Genomic DNA, 11,786 nt, shown 5'->3' with positions numbered 1-11,786 from the left:
AATTGTTTGGGTCTAGCGAGACCAGCAGAAGATGGGATTGCGGAGATACATGACAATGTCCTTAATACAGCGAAATGCCGAAGGGGGGTTCGTCAAAGCTTTGTGCCGGACCACCAGAACAGCAGGGAAAAACTGTTTTGTGGTTTGTGGGGGAAAGGGAATGAAAGGAATGAAGCTCCGGTGGGAAACAGAGAGAGAGAGAGATGAGGCGAATGTCCCAAAATGGAAGTTCCCCGGTGGGAGGGTCAGGGATGGTCCAGGAAGGTGACTTTGGCCTCTTTCCACTCGTTTCCCATGCCCCGTCAATTGGCTCCGCGGGTGTTTTCCTGACACTCTCAGGTCCCTGTCACGGTCCGGGTGGCGGATAATATCAATCTGCTCGCGTGGAAATTCAAGCATTATCCACTGGGAAGATATCATGAGCAGCTCAACCCCGGCGGACTTTTGCCGTCCACTGAGGCCCTTTCTCAGACAACCAACAATGTCGCTTGTCACTGACTTCTCCTTGACTAGATTAAACGTCACATGATTTACCTACCTGACCTCATTCTTGCCCATCAACGATCGGGATCCCCGTGGTATTGGAAGAACAGATACTTGGACAGTTGATATTGGAGGTTTGAGGGTGTAACTCCGGGGATCAAGACTCGAACAGCTCTGCACCAGTACAGGTCCGGGACCAAAATGACAATGACCATGACAATGCCGTCGATTACCGTCTTCCCTACCCGCAAGGTCTCCAAGATCAACCGGAACATCTACTCTGGCTTCACCGAGCACATGGGACGCTGCATCTACGGGGGAATCTACGATCCATCAAACCCCAACAAGGACCTGATCGACCGCGACGGATTTCGCAGAGACGTGATTGACGCTCTGAAACCCCTCGAAGTCCCGGTATTCCGGTACCCAGGAGGCAACTTCTGCGCCACGTACCACTGGCAGGACGGGATCGGGCCGAGAGACCAGCGCCCCTCCAGACCGGAACTGGCGTGGGACAATGTCGAGACGAACCAGTTCGGCACCGACGAGTTCATGGCGTGGTGCAAGGCCGTCGACGCTGAGCCCTATCTCTGCCTGAACTTTGGCACGGGCACGCTCGACGAGGCCATGGCGTGGGTCGAGTACTGCAACGGCACCAAGGACACGTACTACGCGAACCTGCGACGGAAGAACGGCCACGAGGACCCCTACCGGGTCAAGTACTGGGCGCTGGGCAACGAGATGTGGGGACCCTGGCAGGTCTGCCAGATGACGGCCGAAGCGTACGCGGAGCGAGCGCTGCAGTGGGCCAAGGCGCTGAAACTGCTCGATCCGACCATCCAGCTGGTCCTGTGCGGCAAAGAGGGCGCCACGAGCTGGGACCACCACGTGCTGAAACACTGTCTGCAGCCGGCTGGCCTGAGCGACCTGGGCGAGGAGCGCGTGCCGCTGATCGACATGCACAGCATCCACCTGTACACGGCGAGCGAGGAGCACTACGAGAACGTGACGGCGCCGCTGGCCGCGGAGCGCAGCATCGAGGTCGCTGCGGCGCTGATCGACCTGGCCGTGGTTGAGAACCAGATCCCGCCGACCCAGAAGCGGCCGACCGTCTGCTTCGACGAGTGGAACGTGTGGCTGCCGACGCGGGCCGTGGGGAGTCGCGGCGCCGAGGAGTCGTACACGCTGTCGGACGCGCTGGCCGTGGCCGTGTGGCTGAACGTGCTGGTGCGCAAGTCGGGCGACGTGGGCATGGCGTGCATCGCCCAGAGCGTCAACGTCATCAGTCCGCTGATGACCACCCCGACAGGCCTCGTCCGGCAGACCACCTGGTGGGCCTACGAGCTGTTCTGCCGCTTCATGAAGGGCCACCAGATCGCCGTGCACCTCGACTGCGCCGCCTCCTACACGGGGCCCACGAAGCCCGCGTGGGTGCGGGCCCTGAAGCCGACGCCGTGGCTCGACGTCAGTGCCACCCTCGACGAGACAGGCTGGGTCAATCTCTGCGTGGTCAACATCCACGCCGAGCAGGATCTAGAGACGACGCTCGGAGGAGTCGACGCTTCCCACGGCGAAGTCTATACCGTCACAGGCCCACATCTCAACGTCACAAACATGGCCGGCAAGGAGGAGGTCGGGCTGCACAAGTCGGAATGGGACCCGAACAAGTCCTCGACGTTTGTCTTCCCGAAGAGTTCCATCACGATGCTCAGATGGCAGACCTCGTAGTCTGAAGAAAACATGACCTGTTGAGAAATGTAATATTCTGGTTCTGGTGGTGCCAGGTATACGTTCGTTTCGCCATGAGGATAGGATAGAAAGCGCTGCATTGAACGGCGGTTGGTTTAAAAAGGCAATTCGATCTCAGAAGGCCCCCCCGCTCCTTTTGGGCCTCGACTATGAGCCTACATACACCATTATCATAGACTTCAGCGGCGAATCTTGACGTTTCTCCCAAAGGTCCATTTTCCGTTTCTCTTCGAGACCTGAGTTATCTCGACACTTGGGGGAAATACGTAACCTCTGGATTTGAAACTCTGAAAGACCTTCTACTTTCGTAGCCTTATTTCCGAGGCGACACTCCCAGAGTAATGCTCCATCCGTTTTGCGAGACATAGATAGTATAGTACATCCGTGATTAATGTTACTTACTTCCCGAGTCTTTTCTCTCCTTAATTCTTTAGTACTTATGCATCAGCTCGACGGCGGCCGCGGCCACTGACAAAGTACCAGGACCTTCCTCGCATTTCCAGTCGTCAATCTCATGTAGTAGTGTTTCATGCACTCGTTGCGCTTAGTGGTTTTCTATCCCACGGCTCATCATGATAGGCCCTACCCTCCCCCTCTTTGTACCGTGTGTTACGAGCCGTTCCCTAAACTAGAGTAATACTTGCAATAACCGCCCTAGGCGGGGCATCAGGGTTCAGTTCACGGCGCAGGTAATCGTGTTGTTCGACATACGCCGCATGGCCCATCCCTCCAAACATAACGATTCCAAACCGTTCGTACACATTGGGAGCTGCCTGTGTGCTGGGTTTGAGGACGAGACAAGTTAAACCCCCACCGGAAGCCGTAAAGGCCGGTAGGAGGCTCAGATTCTTCACCACGGGTTCGCATGGCAAGTCCGTGTACAATTCGTACCCTAGACCATCCTCAGACATACCATGGATGACCACAGACTTTGCGGTTGCTCGAAGTTCCACAGGTTCCAGCAGCGTTACGTCTGAGAAGGCGATATAGCCCGAATCCACTTGGCCAAAGAGATCTCCATCAACTTTGGGATTGACGCGAGCTTCCTTCACCTTTTCTTTCAAGAGATCTACGTTGTCGTCGCGTTCGGCGACCTCGTCCAACACGTGCGATATGTTCCCTTCGATAGATGCCCAAGACCAAGACGGGGCTCGATACTGTGGCGGGCGGCATGACACAGAGCCATCCGCCCGCCACAGTAGGGAATCCGTAATTCTCGACCGCCATAAACCGGCGAGGTATTCATCGCCAGTAGTCGACGCGATCCGCTTCGCGATCCCGGCGATGGCGACCAGTTTATCTTTTGGCTCAGTTATTCCACATTTCGTATACTGCTGGACGATTGCGTTCCAAACATGATAAATGTCTCTTTCTTTGAGCCTCCTATTGACCACCCCATTCAGTGCGGCATCCCTCTCTCTTTCCGCAAATCTGGCCGGATCGAGACTCTTGCCAATCGGATTGCTACTTCCCCACGCAACGGGAAGTCCCTTGGGAAACGACTCACAGGCATCTAGCGTGTCGCACTGCCAGAAGAGCTGAGACTTGCCGAAGTGCAGAACCCGAGGAGCGAGTAATCGTTCCTGTAGAACCCATGCGCGATAGTTGAGTGGCGCTTGCTCGATTTCTTTCTCAAGGACATCGTTCTCTCTTAGGAGCCAGCGTTTTCTCGAAACGAGGCCAGTGCTGAAAAATCCAAAACATGGCCAGCATTGGTCGGCTTGTCTCGTCCGGAATAGGCCGCCGCCCGTATCAAGAGAAGCCGTGGCAGCAATATTCAGGCGACAGTTGCTGTAAACCTTCTCCATCTGCAGTGACTCGAAGTTCCAATCGTCTTCCGAAGCCTGAATGATGCAAAGGGAGTCAATCCACAAGTACCTCATGCCGAGGCACCGAGTGAGCACCACGGCCTCTCTAAACGTCTTGGGGAGTCGATCAAGTGCAATCCCAGTCTGAAAGTCCTGAAGAAGAGACGCTGTCAGTGCGAATCGGGGCCCATGACCCCATTTGTGGCTAAGGGTGACATATGGGCCTTTCAGTGGCGCAGATTTACTTATGACGAGCTTGACCACACGGTCATTCTCGCGACCCACGTCAACGAGCCGCGTAGGGTACCAGGGGGCGGCCGATTCGCGCACCTGGCACTTTGGGTGGTGTTGCAGACAGTCCTGGAGCCATTGTACCATGCGAGCCACACATGCTTCTGACCCCGTGTTATGGTGGCGAATGGAGGGGGGCAACGAAGAGAAGGCTGGAAGAGAGCGGTCAGCCTGTACCTCGTGGATATGTGCCAACGAAACGGCCATGTTAAGCTTACCATTCACTCTCCCAAAGCTAAGTTCCAACACCACACATCGTCGGTCGTCAGGGCGCACCAAAAGAATGGCGGGAGAGCGTATTTGGAACTCATAGAGCCATTGACGTCCATTGTAATATTCTCCGCCATCGCGAACATAGTCTGCACACAGGATGGAATAGGTGTAGCCCAGAGTCGGTTGATTATCCGCATCTTTCGTGGGGATCTCGGCAGGAAGGTCTTTGCTGCCGAACAGATCAAGAAGTCGCTGCACCACTGTCTTGCACACTGGGCACCCACGATCCGCTGCGGCCAACAGATCACCAGCCGAAGCATGATGGGGAGTGGTCACTGCAGACAATTTCAGTAGACTTAGCGTGCCGTGGCATTTCTTGCACAGAGAGAGACTCCCCGTCATCGCGCAGCGTAGACTTTATAAGGCGGCGTGATAGAGCAAGACTGCGGCATCTTCGTGATCATCGGGTAGTTGATCGTTTAACACTTGCGGACCCCGCAGCGGACGCGTCGAGGACGCGCCCTTGGCGCCGGCTGCACCCACTGTTTGGGGTCACCCAGGGGTAGTTATATATATATGTATATATGATATATTTTATAAAATATACGATGAACATCTCGCTCATGCCCAACGACCGAGGCGTCTCAAAAAAAAAAAAAAACATTTCATCAAGTCGCTTTCCTCAGCTCTGCCAATTTCACCAAGATGTCGTGATATTCTCGACTGACGCCCCAACAAGCCAGTCGCGTCCGCAACAGTTTTGCCCCTTCCAACAGGACCTTCTGTGGTGTCTTGCAGATGTCTCCCACGTTGGTCATGTGGCCGGACATGGTATGTCCGTTGCGCACAAAGTGTTGCACCATCTCGTCGTCGCAGGGGCGGTCCAGGTGGATGAACTCGGGCTGTTCGTCGTCCGAGGAGCAGGTGCCTTGGTCGGAATCCGAGTCGGAGCTCGCGCCTGGAGGTGACCTTGAGGTAGGTGTCGTGCCGCCCACCACGGTGAACACGACCTTGTTGTCCGAGGAGCGTCGGTCGGCAGATGATTCAGGAGACAGAGAAAGCTGCGGGTTCGAGGGGCCAGCAGCAGCAGCAGCAGCTTTGCCTGGCCGTCCGTGGGCCTTGCTGATGAAGGTGATGGGATGTTCTTTTCTCTCCATGCGAGACGGCTGGATGGGGGCCCCGGCGTCAGGTCCGCTCGGACCACCTTCGGGCTTCTGGCTGGCCGCGGCAGCGTCGCGCTCAAAAGCAGTGGATTTATAGGAGCCATATGTCCAGAGAACCAGGCTTGCCAGATAGACGGCGATCGGCTCGAAGAAGCTCATGGCCGAGTACCGACGAACATACCAAAACACCGAGCCAGCATGCACCATGGCAAGACGAGCCTTGTGCTGATCTTCTCGCAGCCATCGCCACGTGATTTTACGGATCTGCGGCAGTTTGGCGCTGTTGCGTGGTTGGTAGCTGCCGTCATGAACGTAGAATGATGCCTTTGGGGAGTTGCCCACTTTGCCGATCAAGGAGAACAACAAGTCTTGTATCTCCTGAAAGGGTGTCAGGAGGACGATACGGGCGAGGTGTAGGTGAAGGATAACACCATGTTCGAGCCCGGAGGCCTTTGCAACAATGCTCGAAGCCTGCCAATGAAGCACATCGAGGCAATCGCAAGCGCTGTTACGCCAGTTCGCGTAGAGAGGGTAGAGCGGGAGCCAGAAGTTGTCCTTGGATGGTGTGTTTAAGAAGCCTCGAGCTTTGCCTGTGGGAACCCATTCGCTCAGCGGCTGTTTGATGTGCGTGCCCACTTCCCACGTTCGTTGATAAAGGGCGTGAATCAGCAACGTCTGTGATAATTCGCTATACTCTGGATCGACTTGTTTCTGACTGTAGAGAGTCTCGAGGGCACCGCAGAGAGAGGGTGTTTCCGCCAGTTCTCGGGTTCTGTCTGCCCAGAGTTCTGGAGTTGAGGCATCCCAAGCAGATTCAGAACAGGGCAGAGGAGTTCTTGCATCGTCCATGTTACAGAGCGGACGTGCGTTCGCCATGTAGCCCAGGCAACAATCAAGTAACCAAGACATATAGCCGGTACGCCGTAAGGATTCGACCCTGATCCATTTCTTCCACAATCGCAAGCGATCCTCGACACCTTCACCGTCCGCCTCGGCCTCTGGCAGATCACCGCCGGAAGAAAGCTGCAACACTCCTGATTCTAAACACCACCGTGAGAGATCTGCATGATATCGTGGCGCCAGTGCCCTGAGCTGCTCACGCTCCGACTGAACCAAGCCGACAAGGTTCAAGATGCGGGCCTGTGCTAGTGGGAGTTCCAGCGGAGAGTCTGGTACCCCGTCTGTGTACCTGTCAACAGCGCGGCGGAGGAACTCCAGGAAAGCTTCTCGAATATCCGGACCATAGGAGGATTTTGTAAAGGAACTGCCGATTGCCGCGGCAGCGAGGACCACTATCCAGTCAGACTGAGGCCCAAATGAAGCCTGGTGTAGGAGGGGGAAATTCTTGTGGAAGTTGTCGAAATAAAGATCAATGCAAATGTTGACTACACTCGAGGGTGGAAAGCCAGAGCTTTGGAATGCGGTTGGCATCGTCGTCTGCGCACACAGATTTCGGAAGTTGCTCAAAATCAAGTCGTAAGTTGCCTCAGGACAGTATTCCGCCGAGCTGTGTGTCAACATGAAATCCCAGGATTCAACATCTGGAAACGCATAGCCCGTACTCTGTTTTCTGGGTTGGGTAAAGGTATCGGGCAAGGGGAGACTTTTTCTTTTCTTCCGCTTCAGGTCTGAACTGACAGAGCTGCCGTGCACGGATTTAGGTATGCGTGTGCCGTCACTTGTTGAAGACGCGGGACTCTGTTCGACAACCTCGAATGGGACTCGAAACCCTTGAGTCTCGGATGATCCATATGCAACGTCTTCGCCGGCCGAATAGATGTATTCGGGTGGATTAATGGCGAAGTCCACCGTGTAGTCAGCAGCTAGGCTATTGGATAGTGCAGGGAGAATGAAAGTGAAATCTTGTTCGAGTTCTGCATCGTACGGGGATGGATAAATGCTCGGAGGGATCCAGTTTAGCGGTTCATCAAACGAGTTATACTCGAAGGTCGCTGTAGGCTCAACGAATCCACCACTAAACTGGGGGTCGAGGTAATCATTGCTAGGTTGGTCGTGCTGTAACAGTTGAGATGTGCCTGGCTTCATTGTACAAAGGGTTGAGCTTGGTTGGCCGTCTCGACTTACCGCCTGGTGTCCTATTGCGTAGTTTGGTGGTATAGTAGCTTGCGCTGTGTGGGATGGAGCCGGGGTAGCCTTTGGGGTAGACAATGATTCTCCATCTGTACGTGTATTTGACGAGAGAGGATCCAGGCCATCAGCAGCAAGTACCAACTCATTGAAGTTTCCGAGTATTCGCTGCTTCGTGGCCTCTTCGTCGTTGTTTTTCAACGAGTCGGTCGACAAGGACGTCTTCCGGCGTTTATTTGGATAGACGCATTCGAGCTGGCGCAGATTGCATCTGCCACAGGGCGAACCGCCCGAGCACCTGGATCTGGCTGTTGCACAGGCATGACATGCTCGGAACGTCCCAGTTGTCACTCGATGAATGGGTCCGCGATCTTCTGTAGAGTGATGACTTTTCTCGTGTCGAAGTAGCGTATCGGAGCGCGCGAATGTCTTGCCGCAGAATTTACAAGCCGCAGATCGTTCTGTGGACTTTCCTCCTGGCTTCTCCTTCATATCTGCAATGAGACTGCATAGGAGCGAGGAATTAGTGTGTCGTTGGGGAGCGTGGGTAGCAAAGGTGAAGAGAAGCCGTGGAACATCGAGTTGGGGTCCAGACCTCGGCAGAGCTGCCGCATGAGGCACAACACCGACACTAGGAACGGGAACTAGTGCTATTGGTGCGCACTAGTTGAAGTTAGCTGCGCTAGTGGATTCTTGTCATTTCAACGTCACTATCATAAACTACGAACCTTACTCATCACAAGGCATGAGAAACCGCACGTACATGCACGACACGACTGCTTTACCCACAGACCTCGTACTTGTACGCCCCCAAGGGGCTCAACCCGGTGACCATCACAAATAACAGAGCTAATGGAGGTCGAATCGCAACAAGAAACCCTGGAATTTCCTCCGGTGGCTGGTCTTCTCGCTTCAGACCCTGCTAGGTGCCATGGGGGCCTAAAAACTTCAAGCTCGTTTCAGCCTATGCTTCCCGTCAATCTAAGACCTGCAGGACGGGAAGATGCTCGACCTCCAGTGCGCTGGCGTGGTCAAAACTGATGAAAAAAGGGCTATCTCCCTCAGCCTCATTTCTGATTTTTCCTGGTTTTTCCAACCCAAGAAGGTGGCATGCCCATAACGAGAGCAGCAAGCTGTATACATGATGGAATCGAGAGCCGATCAAGGCCCTTTGCTGAACACAGGCCTCGACGACTCTATTGCGCCGTCTCAAGATCCCAGGAACTCCAGAAGCGCTCGACGGGTGTCATCTCTAAGCGTCATTGGAGAAGTTCTGCTTGATTTGCTCATCGCTGTCTCGTGCGCCTACTTCATTGTCTTTGCTGTTCTGGTTTATGCTAGGCGTAACCAGCCTATCGAGCAACCCGGAAATCGAGACTTGATTGAAGCAGCCAAATATGTGAGTTCGGCCATCGCTGCCACCCCGTTGTTTGCCGCTCAGGCACCCGTCCTGGCCAGTGGCTGTTGCTAAACCATCCAGACTCCTACCATTTTCCCCATCTTATTCTCTGCGGTTGTTGCCAAATTTCTGAAAGCTATTGCAGCTGTCAAACTCGAGCATGGCACCTCTGTACTCGCGATCGAATATCTCTTGCAAAGCCGCACTGTCTTTAGCACTTTCATGGCTCCAATTACATTGAAGACCATCAACGTTCTTACGCCCGTGCTGTTCCTCCTTTGGGCACTCTCCCCTCTTGGAGGCCAAGCTGGACTGCGTGTCATATCGACACAGGAATCCTTTTCGAATGCGACTCAGAACTTCACCTACCTCGCATTTGTATCCCCATTCAGCAACAACGGCGTCGGTTCAGCCTCAGCAGAACCTCTTGTCCCCATCAATGCCATCTTTACTGCTGCCATCATTGCCTCGGCGAAGACAAAAAATCTACCCCAAGACCAATTCGGCAACGTCAAAGTACCCGTCTACGAAAGCCTGTCACCGGAAGATGGCACAGACTGGAGATCTGTACCAGAATCAGATGATGTCGAATGGAGTTCTCTCACTGGACTGCCCATCCACAACCTCCCATCAACTGGAGTTTCACGCTTCACCATGAACACTGGTTACATGCTCACTAGCTGTAACACATCAGGCCACGATTGGACTGAAGATTACAGACAGAGCCTGGAGGATTATATAGGCTGGAGCGGTGCCAACTACGCCCTCAGTCCAAACAGGGTCGACCAGTTTGCAATAACAAACTTTACCTTTCGATCTCTTGATCTGTTACCAGCCAGCAGCCCTGCGCCAGAGGGGAAGATTCTCACCGTGGCGAACTGCACAGTCGGTATGAGTTACGTCGAGGTACAGATCAAATGTGACGGTCAAACCTGTCACAGCGTTGCGGTCCGACCCTCACCAAACCCTGCCTCGCACCCACTTAACTACAGCCACAGCGCCCTCAGTGTGACTGACTGGACACCGATCAACGGACTCGGTCAGGAGGATATCATGTATACGCAATTTTTTCCCGATTTCACCAACGCCACGAACCCAACGGTGGGGTGCGACACTGTCTTCTGTCCTCCGAGTGCCATAGAAGCATACTTGGCAGACCCGGCAAATACCGTGCTGCAGACTTCCACCACCAAGCTGTGGGGGTTGGGGGATGACATTATCTCCAAGCGGTTCACACAGCTCATCAACACGTACTGGATAGACAGCATCGCTCCCGCCGCCGTGTCAGGAAACTTTACAGTGGCGCCGCAGAGCAACTTGCTACTGTACAACACGGACAGCACGTTCGGGACAGTCACGACCAGCCAGGTCGTCGTCAAATGCGAATACCCGTGGCTTGCACTCATGCTTTTGTGTTCTATTGTACTGTTCATCATCGGCGTGGCCACGGTGGTGCTGAGTGCGCGTCGTCGCGGGCCTGACATCTTGGACAGATTCAGCTCGCTTCTGAGGGACAACCCATATGCCAATACTGTTCCTCACATATCGTCCATGGAGGATGCCGCGGACCAGTCGAAGCGGCTGGGAGATTTGATGGTTCGACTTGGGGATGTTCGTCCCGAGGAAGATATTGGATACGTGGCGATCGGAGTCCTCGATGGTAAGCAAGCGGTGCAGAAGCTGAGTGTGAAGAGGGATTATGCTTGATTTGGAGAAGCGGACTCTACATATCCGCTACTAATGATCCAGCGTAGAAGGTAGAAGATAGCCCCCGCTATACTACTAGTACTAATTGATGTCCTGCATTCGTGTCGACTATTGCCTCCGTGACATAGGTTCGACCATTTCTGAGCTCATGTTAGTACCAAAGGATGTTTAACAGTGATGGTGATGAGCACCGAGACTCCATGTGATCGCATGCTAGTATCTATGGGAAGGAGGTGATGGTGCATCAGGGGCGACTGCCAGTGGTGCGCGATGCTGTACCTTCTTGCACCGTTTTGAGGCTCGTCAACCGCCAATGGCTCATTACCACTCCTTCAACCTGCATCTCCGTCGAGCCACTGCCGCCGAGAATTCTCGACAACCTGTCCTTTGATGCTTTATCTGAAAGCTGAATGTACCGCTCTAAAGAGAAGAAGAACAGGAGCAGCGAGAGCGACAATTCCAACAGTTGGAGAAGGCGTAGGCTGCGCCCGGGAGAATGGTGTTGATGCACTCCAAGCGACAAACCGTACATTACTATCGCCCTAGGAAAGCTGCACGCGAATCAGTCGTTAGTCCTTTCAAGTTCGTGCCCAATTTCAATCATCAATTTTTAGCCCGGGCGACGCTTGGGCAGATAGCGAACAGCTGAGAGAACAGTGTTTCATTGCCATCGATCGATGGAAGAGCGCTGCAAATCGCTAATGCTTGCAAAGGTATTCTGTTGATCTCGCATACTTCAAGTTGTCATGGGGCTCTTTTAAAACATACTAGTACTATAAGGCAAATCAAAAGGGCAAGAACACCTGGAGAGAGAGCTTCAGATCTACTACGAGCTTTCTCGATCCAACGAAATGTTCGTTGGCAACAAATATAAGTATACTACTT

At 53.9% G+C, this 11,786-nt stretch overlaps 4 protein-coding genes across 4 annotated transcripts; 2 read left to right on the top strand and 2 right to left on the bottom strand.

Moving 5' to 3' along the window:
• Positions 1 to 684: 684 nt before the first annotated feature.
• Z517_08134 (uncharacterized protein) lies at positions 685 to 2,211 on the top strand (the record flags this gene model as incomplete). The annotated part of the gene is made up of 1 exon (XM_013426653.1): positions 685 to 2,211. The coding sequence occupies one exon, from the start codon at positions 685 to 687 to the stop codon at positions 2,209 to 2,211; it is 1,527 nt and encodes a 508-aa protein (XP_013282107.1).
• A 644-nt stretch (positions 2,212 to 2,855) lies between these two features.
• Positions 2,856 to 4,946, bottom strand: Z517_08133 (uncharacterized protein; the record flags this gene model as incomplete). The annotated part of the gene is made up of 2 exons (XM_013426652.1): positions 2,856 to 4,483; positions 4,550 to 4,946. 2 exons carry the CDS (start codon positions 4,944 to 4,946, stop codon positions 2,856 to 2,858), a joined length of 2,025 nt encoding a protein of 674 aa, XP_013282106.1.
• A 266-nt stretch (positions 4,947 to 5,212) lies between these two features.
• On the bottom strand, positions 5,213 to 8,287 carry Z517_08132 (uncharacterized protein; the record flags this gene model as incomplete). The annotated part of the gene is made up of 1 exon (XM_013426651.1): positions 5,213 to 8,287. The coding sequence occupies one exon, from the start codon at positions 8,285 to 8,287 to the stop codon at positions 5,213 to 5,215; it is 3,075 nt and encodes a 1,024-aa protein (XP_013282105.1).
• Positions 8,288 to 8,939: 652 nt separating this feature from the next.
• Z517_08131 (uncharacterized protein) lies at positions 8,940 to 10,901 on the top strand (the record flags this gene model as incomplete). The annotated part of the gene is made up of 2 exons (XM_013426650.1): positions 8,940 to 9,194; positions 9,276 to 10,901. 2 exons carry the CDS (start codon positions 8,940 to 8,942, stop codon positions 10,899 to 10,901), a joined length of 1,881 nt encoding a protein of 626 aa, XP_013282104.1.
• Between the last annotated feature and the right edge of the window lie 885 nt (positions 10,902 to 11,786).

This window comes from Fonsecaea pedrosoi, assembly GCF_000835455.1.
Source record: "Fonsecaea pedrosoi CBS 271.37 unplaced genomic scaffold supercont1.5, whole genome shotgun sequence".
NCBI classification, from domain to species: Eukaryota; Fungi; Ascomycota; class Eurotiomycetes; order Chaetothyriales; family Herpotrichiellaceae; genus Fonsecaea; species Fonsecaea pedrosoi.
This window is presented reverse-complemented; position numbering and strand designations above follow the sequence as displayed.